Source organism: Zonotrichia leucophrys, chromosome 17 (genome assembly GCF_028769735.1).
Source record: "Zonotrichia leucophrys gambelii isolate GWCS_2022_RI chromosome 17, RI_Zleu_2.0, whole genome shotgun sequence".
Classification (NCBI taxonomy): Eukaryota; Metazoa; Chordata; class Aves; order Passeriformes; family Passerellidae; genus Zonotrichia; species Zonotrichia leucophrys.
Window position 1 is genome coordinate 4,998,293 of NC_088186.1, and position 19,337 is coordinate 5,017,629.

At 43.2% G+C, this 19,337-nt stretch overlaps 1 protein-coding gene across 4 annotated transcripts in view; it reads right to left on the reverse strand.

Moving 5' to 3' along the window:
* Positions 1–918: 918 nt before the first annotated feature.
* GPR107 (G protein-coupled receptor 107) overlaps positions 919–19,337 on the reverse strand; it is a 37,877-nt gene continuing 19,458 nt past the window's right edge. For 3 of the 4 annotated variants that reach the window (XM_064727427.1, XM_064727425.1, XM_064727429.1), the window contains 4 exons: positions 14,236–14,285; positions 13,420–13,503; positions 12,499–12,623; positions 920–6,427 (listed from right to left, as the gene is read on the reverse strand). In XM_064727427.1, the coding sequence (XP_064583497.1) occupies positions 6,331–6,427; positions 12,499–12,623; positions 13,420–13,503; positions 14,236–14,285 (356 nt within the window). In that variant the 3' untranslated portion in view covers positions 920–6,330. Of the gene's footprint in view, positions 6,428–12,498; positions 12,624–13,419; positions 13,504–14,235; positions 14,286–19,337 lie in introns of all 4 variants that reach the window. The other variant, XM_064727426.1, reaches the window with a different exon arrangement.

The window sequence follows — 19,337 nt, forward strand, 5'->3', positions numbered from 1 at the left end:
TCTAACCTACAGTGAGGCATTAAGAAATCCAAATTCTAAGCACTTTTTATATTTTGCTCTCTGGTAAAACACTCACCCAGAGGCTTGAGGCAGTGCAGAAGTGGCTGCTTGGGAGGTGCAGGGTAGAGAAGAGAGGCTGCTTGAGGCATTACCCCTTGGTGGAAGGATGAGAACCAGAGGCTGAACTGGAAGAAACATCTTGAAGACTGGAATTTGGTGCTGAAGGATGTATGCCTTTGAGGGATGGGGGATTATCAGGAAGAACAATTCACAGGAATGCTGTGCCCTCCTCATCCCTGCCAACCGAACCAGTTTGCAGAACTGAAATGCAAGGTTAGATCCCAACACCTCAGGAAGAGCACAACTACAGATGTCCCAGATCACCATCAGTTTAACTTAAAACAGATCAAGGACTTGCTCCTCTGAGATAGTGTGGCCAGATCCACCCAAGATATTACTTTAAAAGTAACCTTCTATCCTTAATTTGTATCTGGACACCAAGGTTCAGAGCATCAGCTCCATCTGCCCTCACCTGGAAGCTGAGAACACACAGACCACAGGGCTGGGGAGCAGCAACAAGCCCAGGTATTCCTGAATTCCTGCCTGCCCCAGCCTGCAGGAGACACAGGGCTGGGAGAAACATTTTTGTTCAAGACTCAGTCCACAAACACCACCTAAGTTCAGCTTGCAAAAGTAAAAGAGCAGCTGGGCACTCACAAACACAGCTCCAGTACCTGGAGCTCAAGAAAAGGCACCTCAGTGAACCTCACTGGGTCACTGACAGGAAAACTTTCCCTTCAGCAGAAGTTTTTCCATACAAGTTTTGTGATTTGGCCCTGAATCCATGATGCAGATGCTGATGGCTGGAAACAGAAGTTGAGCAGAGAGAAATGCAGACTTTGGGAACAATGGGTCAGCTTGGCTACTGGCAGTTCAGAAGGAGAAAATGAAATGCATTAAAAACTTCTTTCTGGTCAATCTTTATTTTACACATTTGCATCACAGCAGGGAAACCAAGTTACACAGACTGTTCTGACTTGTCTCTACCTTGCTTCTCTTCAAATACTGTTTGCTGTTCTTTTAATAAAGTTTAAAAAAATACTGAAAAAAATCCATTTTTACATCTGAACAGGAACTGAGGAATAGGATATTTACAGGTCACCAAAACCCCAAGAACTGGACCTTGCTGTACACAGAAAAGTCTTTTTTAGTTCTTCTGGATGTCATTTACTGAATGAATTCAAAGCTACATTGTACAAGGTGCCCTAAAGCTGCTTAATGACACAAGAGGATCTAGAATTAATTATTAATAGTTCCTAAAGGGCAAGGGAAGCTATTTAGACCCATACTCTGTTGTAAGAGCAGGTACCAGCTCCACTGGCTGCAGGATGAAGTGCTTCTGATAATGTGGAGGTCGGACTCTACTTCAGTACACAGAGAGCAGAACACTGAGTGAAATCCCACAGGGAAATATTTATTTAGAATTGTCCCTTCTAGAGGATTGCTGCAGACAAAACATAAATGGGTTCTTGAGCCAGTCAGCCTAAAAGGAGTGACTCTTTTCTCAGCCACTTTCTTCCTACACCACTCAACACCTGAGTATTGATGTTTTCCTACATCCTGTTCCAGCCACTTGGGAGCACAGATCATGTGCAGCTCTCACTGGATCATTGCTATATCCAGGCAAGACACCACAAAGGGAAAATGCACAGCTTCCCAGTATTGCTAAGGAAAAGTGATTTATCAGGCCAAAAGTATTGTATCTAGCAGCTACAAAAAAAAGAAGCCAAATTAATTCAATTTAAAACAACGTTTTACAGCACATCAGCCCCAGGGAACACAAACATTGGCCAAGTGTCTCTGGGCAGCACCACCTCAGCTTTCATGAAACATTGAGGCCACTGGCACTGCACACAGGGTCACAGTTTCAGTGTGAGTCCCACTATGTTCAAACCTCACTGCACCTCCCACTGCTGCACACCACAGCTGCTCTCTTTGTACACAGGTGAAAAATGGGGATGTGCTCTAGGAGTGAAGCAGAAATCATCACACAGGAGCTGTAAAACATCTTCTTTAAAGTGACAGCAATCTGTTAGCTAGCATGACAGGTCAAATTGAAGGAGACAAACCAAGTAGGCTAAAGGAAGAAAGATTTCCTTCCCTCTCCTTAGTAGCTAAAGAACTCCAGTTCTCAGAGCTCAATAGAATCTACAGTACCCAGTATTTGCTTCAAATTGGGCAGTTTTCAAACAAACAACAAAAGCCCCTCCCTTCTCATCAATTTGATTGTCAGTGGCTCAACTGCTTTTCTCTAAGAGGAACACACAGTAAGGAAAAAAGACCAAACACAAAAAATCTTCTACAGGACTTGCATCAGATGTGCACACTGGAGTGATCAGGACATGGCCTTTGATGGCCAAAGGAATGCTACAGTGCTCAAGGACACATGGTGGATGCACACTCGTGCCAGAGAGAGTCCACTCAGCTCAGAAAAAACACATCTTCCACACTATGAGCTCCAGACAAAATGCTGCAATGCAGCAAATTTTTACAACATGCTCTCCCAGGGCATGCCAGCATGGAAATCCAGGAACAGGGCACTGAGCTGGAGGGAAACACTGAACAATGCACTGCACACATCACAACAGACAACATGAAAGAGCATCTTAATAGGACAGCATGTGGCTTCTTCAACTCCAACTGCTCCACTCCAGCAGGCAGCAGCACTGTTCCACATGACCCCATTATGTCTGGCTTTCTTTTAGTATGTCTCTTGATGAACCATCAAGGAAAACATTTTCCAGCCCGAAGAATGCAAGGGGCTGGCAGTGGCACTGCAAGGAGGCTTCCTCTGGAAGCCAGCCTGCTGAGCAGGAAGGAGGAGAGCAGCAGTGCCATGTGCATGTCAGCATCCACGGGGATTTACTGGGGCACATCCTGCATTGCACGTGAAGACTGAACCAATCTCATTTTTGTCTGCAGAGGGGACTGAGTGCTGGGCTGGGAAAGCTTTCAAACCATTTATTCCCATTGCAGCAGAGCTGCTGTTCCAGGACTCCTGTCACTCTCTGCTGGGTACTGCTGGAGATTGCTCCAGCTCCTCACTTCAGTAAAAGCAGCGACAGGGAAGCAAAGCTGCACATTCCTAAACGATCTGTAATCCACAACAGCTCCTCTCTTCCCTCCCTGGGAGAGGCAGAGCTTCCTGGCAGATAAGCAGCTGTCAGCACGTGAAAGGCAAGCACTGATTATCCTGCCTGGGGAGCTCTGAGCTGCTGCACTCCCCTGGCCCTGGAGCCATGCAATGCCAGCCATGCAGCTCTGGGTGTGCCTGGGCAGGAGGGGAGGGAGTAATCCTGCCTTGGATGCTTTGCAGTGCAGCACTTGCTGTGCTGGAGAGAAGCACAACTGCAGCCATCTCCAATCTCCAACATCCCAGCTGCCATCCCACCCATCATATCCATCAAAACAGACTTTCTGTCCTGATCCACAGAATTGCACCAGAAAAAATTCATTATGGAAATGGCCACAATAAGAATCTTTTGGGTTTTGACTTGCCCATGACTGATTTTCCTTCCTAATGCTCAGGTCTGACCATTTCCTGCTGCTTGGCATCCTGTGTAAAACACCAGCAGAAGGTGGTTGTGGAGCTGACTGCAGAAGCTCAGGGCTGAACTTGGAAAAAGCTCTTGTAAAAAAAATTAACTTCCAGAATACTGCTGTGGCCTTTCCTGCCAAGACAAAAAGAAATGACCCATTTTTCTGGCCTTTGACTGGTGAGCCAGAGACTTGGCAGATAAACCTACACCATATGCAACTTTGGCAAAAAAAGTGCATATTAAAAAAAAAAACAAAAGAAACCTGAGACTAAGGTAACAGTACTTGCCAAATTGTCAGCTCCCCTGATGCTGAGGTATGGAACAGGCAGCTGTTTGGAAGCAGCTCAGCATTCCCTGGGATCACAGCACAGCCCTCGTGGTTCTGGGTGAAATGGCACACCTCTGACAATTTCACATCTCGTTTACAACAGGATTAACAGCTCTAGAATGGCCTTGTCCAGATGCACTTTGTTCCTGACAGCACATCCTCATCCCTTACATACCTCAGTGCCAACACACTTCAAGTCTTCAGAGCTTCTCTGAACAAGCTTTTTGTCTGAGCAGTCCTTTGGATGCAGGACAAGGGACAGAGGAACTGCAGAGGTTCAGTTTTCCAGGTATTGCATTTACATGTAAGAGCTGGCACTGCCTGTGTTTGTTGATGGTCCAATTTCTCACACTTCAGGCTAAATATGTAGATTTCTTCCTCCAGGAGGCCTAAAGGCCCAGAGGTGACCAAACAGCCTTTCCTTGGTACAGGATCTCTTCTCACTAAAATTCTCACTGCAAGGCAATGACAGCAAAGTGGAACCATCACTGCTGTGATTACTGTGAAGTTACAGCTGAGGAGGAAATCAGAGGAGGATTCTGCAGCCAGACATAAATGTTCTTCTTGTGCTTTATCTGAAGAGAAAGCAGCTCCAGGTATCAAAGCAGGTAGATTTGTTTCTACCACCTCCATGGTGCATGGAACCAACACCTGGGAAAAGAAGTGGCAATGGGGGAAAGGGATGCTGCTCCTCAACCAGCAAGGCTTGCTACAGACAGCTCACCAGGAGCTCCACAACCCCTGCTCAGGAGTGAGGAAGTGGTTCAAGATTCTGGAGGAAATCCTCCTCAGCTTGAAGAATAAAATAAACTTTAGGCTAACAGTCCTCTCATCAGGTGTGCCCAGAAATGCAGTCCCTCCACAAAACCAATTCCTGAACGAGTCTGTAAGCAATGCTGGCACATCCAGAGCTCTGCTGATGCCTCTCCTGACACCCTGGCAGAAGCTCTTGGCTCCACAGCACCACATGGCAATGTCTCTGCATGAATATTAAGGCTTCAGTGGGTCAGAGATTTAGAGCTGATTTATTTTTGTTAAAGCTAATCCTCACTCCACCAGTGAGCCACTTCCATCCTCTCCCAAATGAGCACCCATTTTCACTACTACAGCTCTGGACACCAATTGCCCCACTGACAACCCCAAGGACTACAGAGGAAACACATGAGGCATTTTGGAATGTGTTTGTAAAGACTCCACTGCAAGTCTGCAGCTAACACTCAAGGATTCTATATTCCTCTGCATCAAGGTTCTGGTCATAATCTTTTCCTCTCCTACCAAAAAAAAAAAAAATAGGACCAGGAGTTGCTGTTTTTGGTGGCAATACGACTTTGACCAGTTCAGCTCACCCAAAACAGCAGTGTTATTAATCCTACACAGCCAGAGAGGTACAAGTAGCCATCCAGAGAGACCCAGTAACTCAGGGTAACTGTGAACCAGAGATTTATGTTGCAGTAAAATGGCTAGACAGATTTCCACTGGAGAGTCTGACACTGTTTATAGTATGCCAGAAAGGAGTGACTTTTGAAATACCTTGAAAATATTTTATGAAGCTCTGGGTCACAGCTTGAAAGTAAACATTTACAGACCCCTAAAAAGCAACCATCAGTCTTACACCTCTTGTGTACTTCTTGTCAGGTGGGGGTGAGTCAAGAGCAACTCCATGGACAGGGGACAATGTACATAAATACTTATTGCACTATGGGCTTAGTGCTTTAATGGAGAACAGTCACTCATTTCCTGTATAGCAACACATCTGAAAACCTGACACATTCAGGTGGACACCTGCAGGGACAAGACAAGAAGATACTTATCACCTTTCACACTTGCATGAGCAGTGGCAGAAGTCATCTGATCCAATAACCTTCAGTCTCTCAAATAACTGCAGTTGTTCCCATCCATTTGTTTTGCAATGTTCCATCCAAGCCAAAAGGAGAGTTTATAAAAAGGAAAAAAAATACTTACATGTCTTTATCTTCTTTTCCCACCTTCTGACAGGCTTTGCAAGTCCCAGCATTCATGTTACAAAGCAAGTGTGTGTGTGTGTGTGCATATATATGAGCATTATATAAAATATATTCTTTACATACACACTGAAGATCCCTCTTCACATTAGTATTACACATTCTGAGGAACACAACAATTCAGAATAAAGAACCGATCCAGAAAGGGGGAAAAAAAGCTACCCAAAATCCCTAGGAAAGCTTCAGGCTCCTTGCAGGTACCAGGAGATCCCATTTTCTTATGATCAAAGGAATAGTTATATTTCTGCACTGCTTTGCTCTCCCTAGACACACCCCACTCTGCAGTTTCAGTGGTGGGGAGTGCAAGTTGCTCCCTTTCCACTGAGAGTAATATTAATAAATTAAAAAAGTTTCTCTGAAAGTGCTGCCTTAGTCCAGTCCATCATGCTGTGCTCTCCCATTCGCCCTGAGGCTCTGCTGAACCATTCACCACTTTCTTGACTTTCTTCATGCCCTCCATCACTCCTGAAGTCGTCACCCTAGAAGAGAAAGGAGAAGCATCAGACATCAGACCTTGAACTGTAAAATCCATTTCAGCAACAGCTCACACCCATCAAACAACACTTCTCACATCTCTTTACTCACACTGAGCAGGTCCCAGGTTTGATCTCTTGTACCAACCTGACACAGCACAGCCACTGTCCTTGAGCACCTCAAGGCCCTTCCCATCTATCACTAAACTAAAGCAGCAAGTAATATTGGCTCATACTTCAAAAAAGGTGGTAAAGCAGTTAAACCAGGTGTTTATTTGCTAAATTTGAGCAGTTCACTTAAAAAGCCCCATTTACTATGCAGCTGACCACCCTTACTTCTGTGACTTTCTTCTGCATTTTAATAGGTACAACACATGACACAAATACACAGTGGACAGTGCCCCAGATGAACCTTATTAGCTTAATGCACACCAGCTCCTCTTAATAGCAAAATGAGCAGCCACAAAACAGAAAGGAGAAGTTATCCTTTTATAGCATCCAAGCCTGGATTTGTCATGGCAATGTGACCATTGAACTGCAAAGCCTCACAATACACTCAATAAGAGGCAGGCTGAGCTGTTTAGGCAGGCAGAGCAGCACCATTCCTCTTGGAACTGCCCTGGCTCTCCAACAGCTCTTCAGCTTTTCTCTGCTGCTCCACCAAACAGGCAATTGGGATGCACAACACATTTCCTTTATTCTTCTGCACAGTGTGATTCTCATTCCATACAGGTATTTTTTTTCCCCCACAAACATGCTACAAAGGTTATTTTGGATGCTGAAGGTAAGAGTGCCAATAGCTCAATGCATTCCCAAGGGATGCCTGGGAGCACACACAGACCTGTCCTGTTCAAAGCTGCCCCTGTTGGTCTGTGAGCACTTTCACCTGCTGTTTACCATGTCACAGTGCTTTATTTGATCAGAGCTGCTAACAACATCTCCACAGCATCACCCCAAGAGGAGAAGGCATCTTCAGATAACACTCCTCTTGCCTTAGCTCCATGTTAGATCCCAGCTTCTGTTCATGTACTGTAAAAATAATTTACTCAGCCTGCTGTGTTCAGTGACATTCCAGCAGTGGCCATACTGGGATCATCACTGGTTCTGACTTTAGAGTGGGCCTAGATGAGCTTGGGCTTAATAGAAAAGGGTCACAAGAGTACAGATCAAATAACTTTTATGCCTACTAAAGTAAAAGAAGGCAAGTACAGAGAAAAGTAAGCAGGTTGCTTAAAGGAGAAAGATGGAATTACTAAACAATTGACATTTCCTAGAAGAGATCAAACTAATCAGTACAGAGGCATGCAGATCTTTTAAGTTCTCCCTGTTGCCAAAGGTTTCCTTCCCACAGTCAGATAGGAAAAAATCTGGAGAAACATAAGCTAGACAAAACCAAAGTAGATGGATAACTAATTGGAAAAATATGCATTGAGATTTACTTAATGGTTTCCTGTCAAAAATGTAAGAACATTGAGTGTGGTTCCAGAGAGGCCTGTCCTGGGTTCACTTCTACTCAGTATTTTCAGTAATTGCCTGGGTAATGGAATAGAGAACTTGCTTATTAAATCTGCACAAGACACTAAGAGTTACATACTGGAGAACAAGACTAGAATGCAGAAAGATTCTGGCAAATCAAAGTAATAGTCTGAAAAGCATAGGAGGATGCAGCAAGACAGCTACCAAGTTTACTCTTCAGAAATAATCAACTTCATAATTACAGAATGAGGAGCTAAGTATCCATTCCTCAGGGAGGAGCTGAAGATTGCCATGAACTACAAAGCAGAAATGAGCTCCTCACACAGCAGTGCAGCAGCAGAGACACTGGGATATGCAAAGAGGTGTTTCACACATGCATGGCACCAAAGCAGTCCCAACACTCGACTCCCAGCTGGGAAGATCCCACCTGGCACACAGCCTAGATTCCAGCACTGCACTCCAATGCCATCAGAGAGCCCCTGCACACCAAGGTGGTGACAGAAGTAATGTTACAGAAGATTACAGCCAGGAGGGAATGATCCACTTCCCATGTTTGTGGGACAGGTACACACTGAAAGTGCAGGCAGATCAAATCACATCCTTTGCTACCAGAGAGGCCATTTACTGTGTCCCCCCTCAGTAACAGCAAATAGCTGGGAGAGATTTCTGTGTGGATTCTCCAAGAGTGAAGGTTAAATCCCATCTGAAGAGCTGAAGAGACTGTTCTGGTCTCATGCCAAGTGCATGAAGAAGCAGCTCTCAAGTCCCTCCTTTTCTCAGGCACAACAGGCAATTCCTCTCACTCTCAAAATCAGTCCAGTCATCACCTTCTAGTGCCCAATAAAATAAAGCAGCAGCACTAAGACCAAGCACACTGAAATCCTCACTGTCCTCAGCACTTCAGCTCTGACCTGCAATACAGCAGGGAAATGTTCCTCACCTGCAGTCTGCATTTCCAGCCCACAAATCAGCAGCAGTTAAAATGCAACAAATCCTTCTCAGTGAAGCATCCCTCTCCAGAGAGCATTTCTGTGCCTGCCAGAGGGATCTCATCTGTCACAAATGAGGCAGAGAAGGAGTTCCCCAAGCACTCCATCACACAGTGCTATGTGCTGCAGAGATTTCAGGGTTTATTTTTCTCCTGCATTGTACCCAAGGTATCAGGGAATGGCTAAACATTCAGAACATCTCCAGCTCTCCACAGTGGTGGATTTCAGTGTCTTTTCTCCTGTTTATTTGTTTTATAGTCCAACAAGAAACACTGCAATACTGGCAGGAGCCAGCCCTTACAAGCTATTGCAAACTGGAGTGAAAACTGATCAGCCATAGAACAAAAAAGCTGATCTCTGCAAGAAAAAGATGTGTTAGGTGAAGAAAATCACTGCAAATGGAGAGCACCATGAATCAGTCTGCCATGAAGCACAACCTGAGAGAAAGCAGAGAAAAACAACCAAGCAGGTCATCAAATCTCAGCACAGAATAAGCTGCCTCATGACACAGAGAGAAACTCCAGATCCCAAGGCATAAGCAAAGATCAGTGTTACCACAACAGTTCCCTGTGGCGAGGCTGGTTTGGGTGTTAAGGAGAAGCAAAGTCTCCACACACTGAGTAAGATAGATTTACCAACTTGAGAACAAAACCATTAATGGTTTCTTCTCCTGCATTCCCTCCTCCAGTGGAAATATCTTAACCTCCCCTGCATGCATGAACATCATTCTCAACCAAGACCTGTTAAACAGCATTTTGATATCCAGCAGCTAAAGCCAGCTGAATTAATGAAATTTAAAAAAAAAAAGAAAAGCAAAACAAAAAATTCTTCCTTTCCCCTTCCTCACCCCGCCTCATCCACTGTACTGTTCATATTTTTGTCTTCATGCCCCAGAAATGGCATTAGGACTGGAAGCCTGACAGCTCTTTCTGCCAAGTGTGGCTGCACCTTTTCAAGCAGGGAACTTGAATCTAACAAACTGTCAGCAATGAGCCCACGTACTGACAGAGCTCAGGAGGCTGCCCAGCACAGAATACACAGAAAGCCACTTTGCTGATGATGAATGGCTATTGAACCTGCTTGAAAAAGGACAGACAGCTCCTTAGCTCAGCTTTAGTCACACTCTCCTCCCTGCCAGGGCAACTTCTGGGGAGCCTGGAACAGCTGAAGAGATTCCAGCAAAGTCTGTGGATCCTTTCCCCAAGCCAGAGTTATCTTTGCTATTCTTGATTTGTATTTTATTCCTGAGAGTTACAAGGACTTTCAAAGAGAGGATTTGTGCCTTGTGTTGCTTCTGTGCAGACACTTAATTTGCAGATTTTTCTTGAAACTTTCCAGATTTCCAACGTCCTTAACAATATTTGCATTTACTGCCAGACTGAAATTTGTATCATTTGCAATGCATGGAAACAGACCCAAACTAGAGAGCTGCACTTAAAATGTCTTAATGTTTTTATGGAAGACAAGCAAGCCTGGAAAAGAGGTTTCATAACCTCACAGCATTCCCCTCTGTTGGTTCATAGAAATGTTGAGTCTAAAGGAACTGAATGCTTCTTTTTTAGAGAACCTGATTTTAAACAAAAACCCTTTGGAAAAGGAAAATAACAATAAAAATGACATGGCAGAACACCATGAAGTTTGCAGGGTTTTAGTTTCTGCCATAGCCTGTAAAGACAAGTGGGTATTTATCACATGAAAGACAAAACACTCATGCAGTGGTTAGTCAGGACACTGACAGATACTTAGTCACCTGCTCAAATAAATCCAAGTATCTTTTCCCCTCCACAGAAACAACATTTAATATTTATGAACACAAAAACAGGACCAGCAAGACCAAATCAATGAGGAATTTCATACACATCCATTGCAGTGCTTCACCTGTCTCAGAATGTGTATAAACTCTGTTTTTCAAATATCTACAAATGTAACCTTCCTGATGGAGCTGGGGAAGGGAGAACCAGGCACAGATTATACCCTGCCCAAATGGAAAAAAACTTCTGGTGAATCAGATCAGAAAATTTAAGCAAAGCTAAGGGGAACAACCCACGAGGCACAACAATGGAAACTCCCAAAGCAAAGAGCAAAATGCCTTACTAGGAAAAGGCTCACAAGGAATTCTAACTCTGATGAGATGCAAATCACTGAATTACTTCATTAAACTTCCTCCAGCTCATTTTTGGCAGATTCTCCTAAATTTAGCAACTTCTCAATTGACTAAAATAACTGTATTTGACAGGTGTCCTATTATTAGTCCTAGCAAAACCCCCACAAGCAAAAAATTCATTAAGCACGTAATACAAAGTTGAAATTTGCTCTAACAGGCAAAAAGGGAAAAAAGCTTGTTTTGGTACAATCACAAATCCTGCCTGTTCACACAGTGACTTCCTGATGTGAATGCTTTTTTACCAAACAGCTTCCAAACTGAGACCAGTTTCTTACATAAACCACTGAAACACATGTAAGTGATACTGATTTTAAGGTCACTACCCACTAGTTGGATTCCACTTGCAAAAATGACAGATTTTCTAGACCCAAAGCAAAAATAGCTAAGCATTTAAAAAGATCTTTGTTACTAGCCATATTTCTGAGAAGTTAAACTCCTTACATGACATTTCAGTCTGGATTCTATGATTCAAACCTCCTTGTAGCAGTTTTCAAATAAGATTAATTTCTTTTTCAGCTAACTATGACAGCAAACACATTTGGACTTTTTCTTACCTCTGTAATAAAAACAGTGTTGATTTATTTCACCCAGGTAAAGGAGATTTACCAAACTGGAAAAACTCAGGAAAATGCTTCTGAGCCTGTACATGAATTGAAATTATGCATCAAACCTATAACTACCAAAGGATTAGGTTAGCTCTGCTCCTATTAAGGCAGCAGACTCCAGGGTATGTAAAGCTGTATCCAACACTCCTGGCAGGCAGAATTTCTTAGGGCATTTTTAATTACACATTCAAAAATGCCACTCAATTTTTTAAGTCCTCAGAAAACCACTGCAAAGAAAATGACAGGGACTTAGCCTGAGCCCTGCTGTATAATTTTTCCAGACTAGCTCAGGTCCTGAAGCATTTGTGGTGCCTCATGGTTTCACAGCAGGGAATAAACCAGGGAAGATATTGATAAAAATCCATCTCCTTGGCTCAGTGCTGCTTAAAATAAATTTCTGCAAAGCTATATGCTGAACACCAAGGCAGAAGGGACTTTACACCCTGTTCATCTATTTTTATTATATTATTTTTATATATTTATTATTATTTATGTTCTGCAGATTGGTGGTGTTCACTTGGGTTTTTTTAAATATGAAGCATTAATGATGAACTGTAAAACTCACTCATGTTCCATATCTAAATTAAAATTGAAAACTTTCTTCTCATTTTCATGGGCATCTTTTTGCCCCATGAAAAGCTTTTACCAGTTTTTTCCATACTACTGCAATATCCAGGTCAGAGGCTCCTGTGCACACCACAAATCTCTTTACACACAACAATATAAACATTTCCTCTTTAAACATGGGCAGATCTTTGTCACAGAAGGATTTAGAGAGATTCAAGTAAACTGGTTTTAAATACTACTTTTCTCAAATCAAATGAAGGGGAGAGGGGTTCTTACACAGCTTCCATCTCCAAGTCATCCTCATCATCCTGAGAGAGCTGTAGGTAAGGGTTGTCTGATGCTGGACGGAACTTGTACCCAGTGAGGACAAAGAACACCAATGTGGCCATTTCATCCAGCAGCTGCAAGGGAAAACATGAGATTGAGATGGAGGTTCAGTCCTGCTATGCTCTGTGGTCATGAAACATTGCTCCTCATTCATAAGGTTCAAGGTTTAATGGCCAAGAGGCCTGGGCCACAGCAGAAATAAAATAATTCCTGTCTGGTTGTCATTAATCCCAGGCTAAAGGCTGTCAAATCCTTTGTTCTTTCAGTTTTCCCTGTCACTTTAAATAGAGTTACAGTTCTATCCAGGTCTCCAGAGCTTTAAAAGAACTATGGCAAGACTTGGCTTTTAAATGGTGGGGGAAGGAATCATCCCTACGTTGCTTAGTTTTTTTCAACAGCTAATGTATTCCAAGGACTCCCTGCACAGTCACTTGGATTATGAGTTAAGAAACCAAGTACTTAGAAGTCCATAGGCAAAAGAAGCCTGAAGATGGAAGAGCAAAAGTCCATTTCCCTGGCTCCCTCAGGCTTCAATTATATAGAGCAAACCTGACTAATTTTTTCTCCTTTGTATGTTCTTGATTAATTTCCTTCAGACATTTTTAAATTGAAAGACTGAAAATCAATAATGCAATTACTTTCAGACATCTCATGTATAATCCAGCAGCCTTGCTGGACAAACATAAAACCAAGAATATATTCTTTCACCTTAAGCACATCAGAGATAAAATCAAGAGGAGGCAGGGTACTGCACTGTGCTTTGAGATGTTTTAGTACAACATTTTATGGAATTTTGTTGTGCAGTTATATTTAAAGAATAATAGAGAAAAACATCAAGAAATGGATGTATTTCCCTTTGCTGGCAAATACCTGGTACAGCCATTTCCACTGGAATGGAACAGCAATCTTTATGAGAATTGCAATGATCCGTGTGAAGTAAATGTAACACACAATCTGGGAAGGAAAAGGAGAAAGCATGAGAACAATAGCACCATCCTTACAGAAGCTTCTTACCCCAGAGAAACAGCTCAAGCAATTCCCAGACAGCTCATTATGTCAGACCAGCATTATTATTCCCCTCAATAAACATGGAAGATACAGGCTGAGGGTTCTACTCCTTGTGGAACATCCAATAACTCAAACTATTGGTAACACACTCAAGTTACAGCAGGAAATTCTTTAAGTATTACAATTTCATAGAATTTCAAGAATCACAACTGTAATTTATTACTCTTGCCACTTAGGAGAGCCTGAAATGAGGCCGTTGGAAATCATTAAGAAGCCTGTGTTCTCCTGGGAAACGTACTCATGGCTCCCACTGACTTAATCAGGAACTGCACACATGCATCTCCAGGCACCATTTGGTCCCAAGTTTAATTTTTAGCAAGTTTACAGTATGTTATTCAAGCCCATCAATTCAACTGGCAGCTCAAGCTGTCTCCAGAGGAAATCAGGAAGCATTACAAATAGCTGGAATTTAAAGAGAGACAGAAGGATATAACCATTAGGAGAAAAAAGGAAGTTGCTTTTAGGATTGTAAGCCAGTTGACCAAGATGCCAAAGCACAGCAGTGCCAAGAGCCTCTACCACATGCACCAGCTGCAGTAGTTTTCAATAAATATTCCATCAAAAGCTTTGAACAGCTTCCAAGTTCCCCACATGCATGTGTGCAGGTGTTTCACTTACCATGACATAGTAATGTCTGAAGAGCTTCAGCTTTGCTAGGTTAATGGCAGCTATCAAGAGAACACAAAAGTCCATCAGAAAATTGTGAATATGAGACAATTTCTTTTGATGCCTGTCTGCAGGGTAGGCAAGTGGTCAAAAGCAGGAGGCTAGAAGGATTTTACTGAGGAGTGCCAGCCTGGCATGTCCACATACAGGATAACTCCCAGGCTGGGGTGAATTCACTCTTAAAAAGGGAACTAAGATTGCTTTTGCACTAAATTTTATATGCACACACTCTGCTTTACAGAACCCTCCTCTACCTGTGTACAGCCAACTGCACACTGTCACTCCCTCCTGCCAGAAGGGCCATTCCACCTGACACTGCCTCCCTGAAAATTCCTGTCTTTTCTAGAGCCCTCCCTGACCTGCTCCATGCCTATGGCTGAGCTGAGCAACTTGCAGGCAATCCCAGCTCTGGGAACCACTGCACCTTGAACAGCAGCCCAAGCACCTGAAAACCTGAGCAAGGTCCTCTGTCATGGCTCAGGCACAACTCACAAGCTCAGGAAATCATCCTGAGCAGTTCCCCCAATGTGCCAGCCCAGGCCTCAGGGTGAACCTGCATTATTGCACACATCACATCAGCTGGAGAGCACAGAGAGCATGTGAACCAGCTGAGGTCAACAACAGATGGAGCAGCTGTCAGCTCTGCTCTGAGAGTCAGCTTTTAGACGTGCAGCAGGATTACAAACACAGGCCACTGATGCTTTTGTGACAACATGAGAGGCAAAGAGCCCAAGATCTGTTGACAGCATCCAGAGATGCAGTTCAGAGCTAATGGACATGAGCTGCCAGTTAAAAAATACTGCCCCATATTTACTGGTATTCCCTCCAAGTCCTCACAATGTATTTATCAGGTGTGGAAGTGCAATACATGGAGCTGAAGTTCACCTGCACCCCCTCACAGAACTCACCCACTGCAATGATTTATAAAAGGCTGCATATATTTGCATGTAAGGTCTTCCAGGTTCACAAGACAGCAAAATACAGTATTTCAGATGAGGGAGAGGAGAGCTAATAGCTCCCTAAGAAATGCTTCACCTCCTCTGATGAAAACAAAGCAGCTTTTCTTATGCAAACAAAGTGTCAAATGCAACACTGCAAATAAATTCCTGTAGGTTCCCACCACAAAATGTACCGTGGAGACAGCAAGCATTCTGTTATAAAACTCCTTTTATAATCTAAAGATCAAGAGTCCCTTTCCAGTTCACCTGTAGTGTTCCTGGGGTGCCACTGAATGCTACAGACACCTCAAGCAGATACAAACCCTCCTCCAGCAGACACACACTAAGAGCAGCAACCTGACCAACACAAGGCATGAAATGACTGATGATCTGAAGTTAAAAGCTTTTCCTAATAGAGTTGGTGAAAGATGAAAGCATGTAAATATGGATGGTAAGTGCAGTGAATTGTGAAACAGGAAAGCAATATTGTCCTATTTAAAGAAGAGCTGCATTAAGTGTGACCATGAAGATCTTGTGATTTCCCACACACTGGTTTGCACACAGAAGGATCTATTTTGATCCCAACATGTCCAACTTCAAGAACTGCCACCAGTTGGTGCATTGACAGGCCAGGAGAATTACCAGGCTTTGTAGATGAAGGAACACCAACTCAACAGCTGTGATTCAAACTGCCAGGCTATCAGTGCTTTACAGTCAACACCAGTGAGCTGGGGAGTCATTTCTGCTGGATTCATGCACTGCATAGGAGGAAAGGACAGCAAAGCCAAAGATCTGACTGTAAATCAAGTGTCAGAATTCCACCTCTCCCAGTTAGAGATGGAGCACAGCTCAACATCTCAGCTATTCGTCATGATAATCAATAGCAAAGAGTCATAAATTGTGTATACATATCAATTGATATATTCACATATTCAATGTCTGAGCATGGGAAGGAAGGGCAAGGAGAGGAAAAAAGCCACCACCAAGGAGAAAGGCTAAGGAAGCACCTGTGGAAGCTGACTTGCTCTCCAGAACTGCAGCAATATTTCTCTCCACTATCAGATACGTAAGTCAGCATTAATGCACATCTACAAAACTCTGCCAGTTTTTTTTTAAACAACTCAAAGTTACAGGACACACTGTTCTGGAGAAAAATCTAAAATCATCATTGCTTGGCATCAGCAGCTTGTGAATTGCTTCTTCACAGGCTGAATGTGTTCCAAGCAATATTATTTGAGTCTTGCTATCATGGACACTCCAAGATTTCTGTTCACCTCAGCCTGGCAGCCCAGACAGCAACAGCAGCATTTACAAGGAGCAAGGCTCAGCCAGCAGCTGTCACTTACAACTTGAATCACTTGCAACCCAAACCTGTAAGGCTGTGATAACACAGCAGCAATCTCAGCATACAGTAAAGGTTGGGTAAATTTATATTTTGAGTATGATAACCATTCTGCAAAGGACAGTACTTAACTGCAGAGAAGGGGAAAAAATTTAAAAAGAGACCTTCCACCAAAGGTTTCAGAAATTAACTCATGCTCTTTCAAACAGTAATTAGAAAGATAAAAGCCATCTTCCACGGAAGATTTATAGCATCTATATCTTGCTTCACTCAGTTTTCCCTCTCTATCACCATCTACTTTAACAGCTTGTGCCTGCAATAGCCTGATCTGCATCGATCAAAACAGAGCACACCCAGTGTTTTGATAAGCAGTCTCTTTTTGAGATTGTCCCCATGCTAATTTCCAATGTTGAGGCTCTCTAGAAGATGGAAAAAAAAGCTGGACCATCCACTTGCACACCACACAATAGCCTTTTGATGAATAAATCCAACCTTTTCAGGATATGTATGTAATAACAATCACAGGACTGCAGCTGAGGGTGCAGGGAGCTTGAGCCCAGACAATACAATCCATAAAGAAAAACCATAATGCAGCCAGTGAACGTGCTCAAGGTACAGCTGAGAGTATTTCTTCAATGCTTTGCTTGCCCTGCTCATGCTGATGCATTTGAGATGTGATTTGTGCCATTATCAAACTGTAAATGGAAGCTTTCTGCTCTCCCCCAATGATGCAGCACATGTAGATCTAACCCTTGAAAAATCAGCTCTGAGATGACAGCCTGAGCTGTCTGCTTAAAAGCATTCCTGTACTAGAAAGAAGAGGTCAGACAGATACAGCAAGGCTCAGTGTCACACAGAAGGTGGCACAGACTTGTTAATCTTGAATGTCCTGAACCACATCAGCCATTTGGCACAAAACTGCTCCACCAGGGTCAGATGAAAGTCCAAAGCACAGGATAAGCACAGAGCTGCCACATCAACCCTGGACAGCTCTCTGGGGCACCTGGAAGTGGTGCTGAGCCCAGGCAAGCACAGGCTGCTCTGCACCACACAGGACCAGGCTCTTTGCTCACAGCATTTTCATGGCACAGCAGCAGGAGGACGCTGAATACTGCAAATGGTTTTTCCTGACATGGGGGCAAGCACAAAAGCATTAATCATCATTTGCCCACTGCACAGAGCACAGGCAATGAATGATGCCTGGGAGCAACAGGCTGCCATGTATTTCCCTAATTCTGCTGCCAACTCTAACTGCAGTGCTCCAGGAAAACAGCAACCCATGATCCAACAGTGCTGTGTCACATCCCTCATCACAAACACACAGGTACCAGCAGAACAAACTGCTTTCCAACCCATTCCTCCCTCCAACAACACAGAAGGTGATCACAAGAATGTGCTATGAGACCTTTTGGTCCAGTGACTAAAAACTAGGAGTTTCAAACAAAAATGATGTATAAATTATATATATACTCTCTCTTTTCTCGAGATGCCTGTAAACAAGGTGGTGGCAGCTGAGCAGCTTTGCAGGCTGAGCAATTCTAGGTCAGTTTGCAAGGCTGATTTCCTTAAATCTGCAACACATTTGCAATGCAGATCTACAAATGGACAGAGAGCAAAGGCTCCCACCTGAAGGAAGATATAGTGACAGATCAAAGGTGTAGCTAAGCACTTGCTTAAGTCTGAAGGTGGCGATTTTAAAAGGGGAGGAAAAAAGATTCTAAAAATGGGATGTTTACGCCCACTGCTGTGCAAGATAAGAAGCCTGTGTAGGTCAGATATACTGCTTTAAAGATTATTTTCAAGGGAAAAAAGCAAACAACCAGGCAGCTCAAACTCAGCCATAGCACTGTGCCCTGCCTACTCTTCACTAGCAATCCACAGCATCTGGGTTTGTAAGGCCTCCCTGGATAATTATGGCTTCAGACCCATTTCTCCAGCTTTCCCATTTTGTTTTTCTTTTAAAATACCAAATCTAGTTTAAATTACTATTAGCTAGTGACTCCAAATCAGTGCCACTTTTAACAGGCTTTTTTATTAATTGTATGTTGCTAAAACAAAACCCTATGACAAGCCCAGACTAAAGGTCTGGTAAATCCAAATCTGCTTCATTCCTAATCCAGTCACACTCCAGTCATGGCTGCCACTGGACCCAGGCCACTGCTACCTAATAAACAGGTGGAGAAGCAGCTGGGAGAGAGCAGGACAAACAGGCAGGAAACACCACCAGGATACTGAGCCATGAAGTCCTGGAGTTGTTAGTCCTAACAGATGCAAGGAAGGAAAAATAATTTTCCTTAGGTCTTTGTCATCAGCAAGGACATCACCAGAAGACTCAGGAAAAACAGGAATTGAAACAGGAAAAACAGCAATTGAATGTGTAAAATGTAATTCCCCAATACATCCTATAAGTTAATGAAGTCTGTGTTAGACAAGAGGGAAAGCAGCCCTTGACTAGACAATAAATCCCAGCAGGCAGAGGCAGCCCAGCTAGCAGTGTCTGCACACAACCCAGCCAGCTCTAACCATGGGACACTTAAACTGCATCATGAGAAAATCCAGTAACTTTTACTACTTCAGGAGAAAACTGCCTTTAACTGCAGGGGGAAAAAATGCTTGTAATTTAATAGTAAGCATTGATTCTATTTTTTTATTCCCATGAGAAGCTGAGACATCGAGCAGCCCCTCTGAAGAACAGAAGCTCCAAAGGAAGCTTACAGAGCATGTGGTTCTAATGAAAAGAATTCATTGATAAGCCTAACATGAATGATTTCACT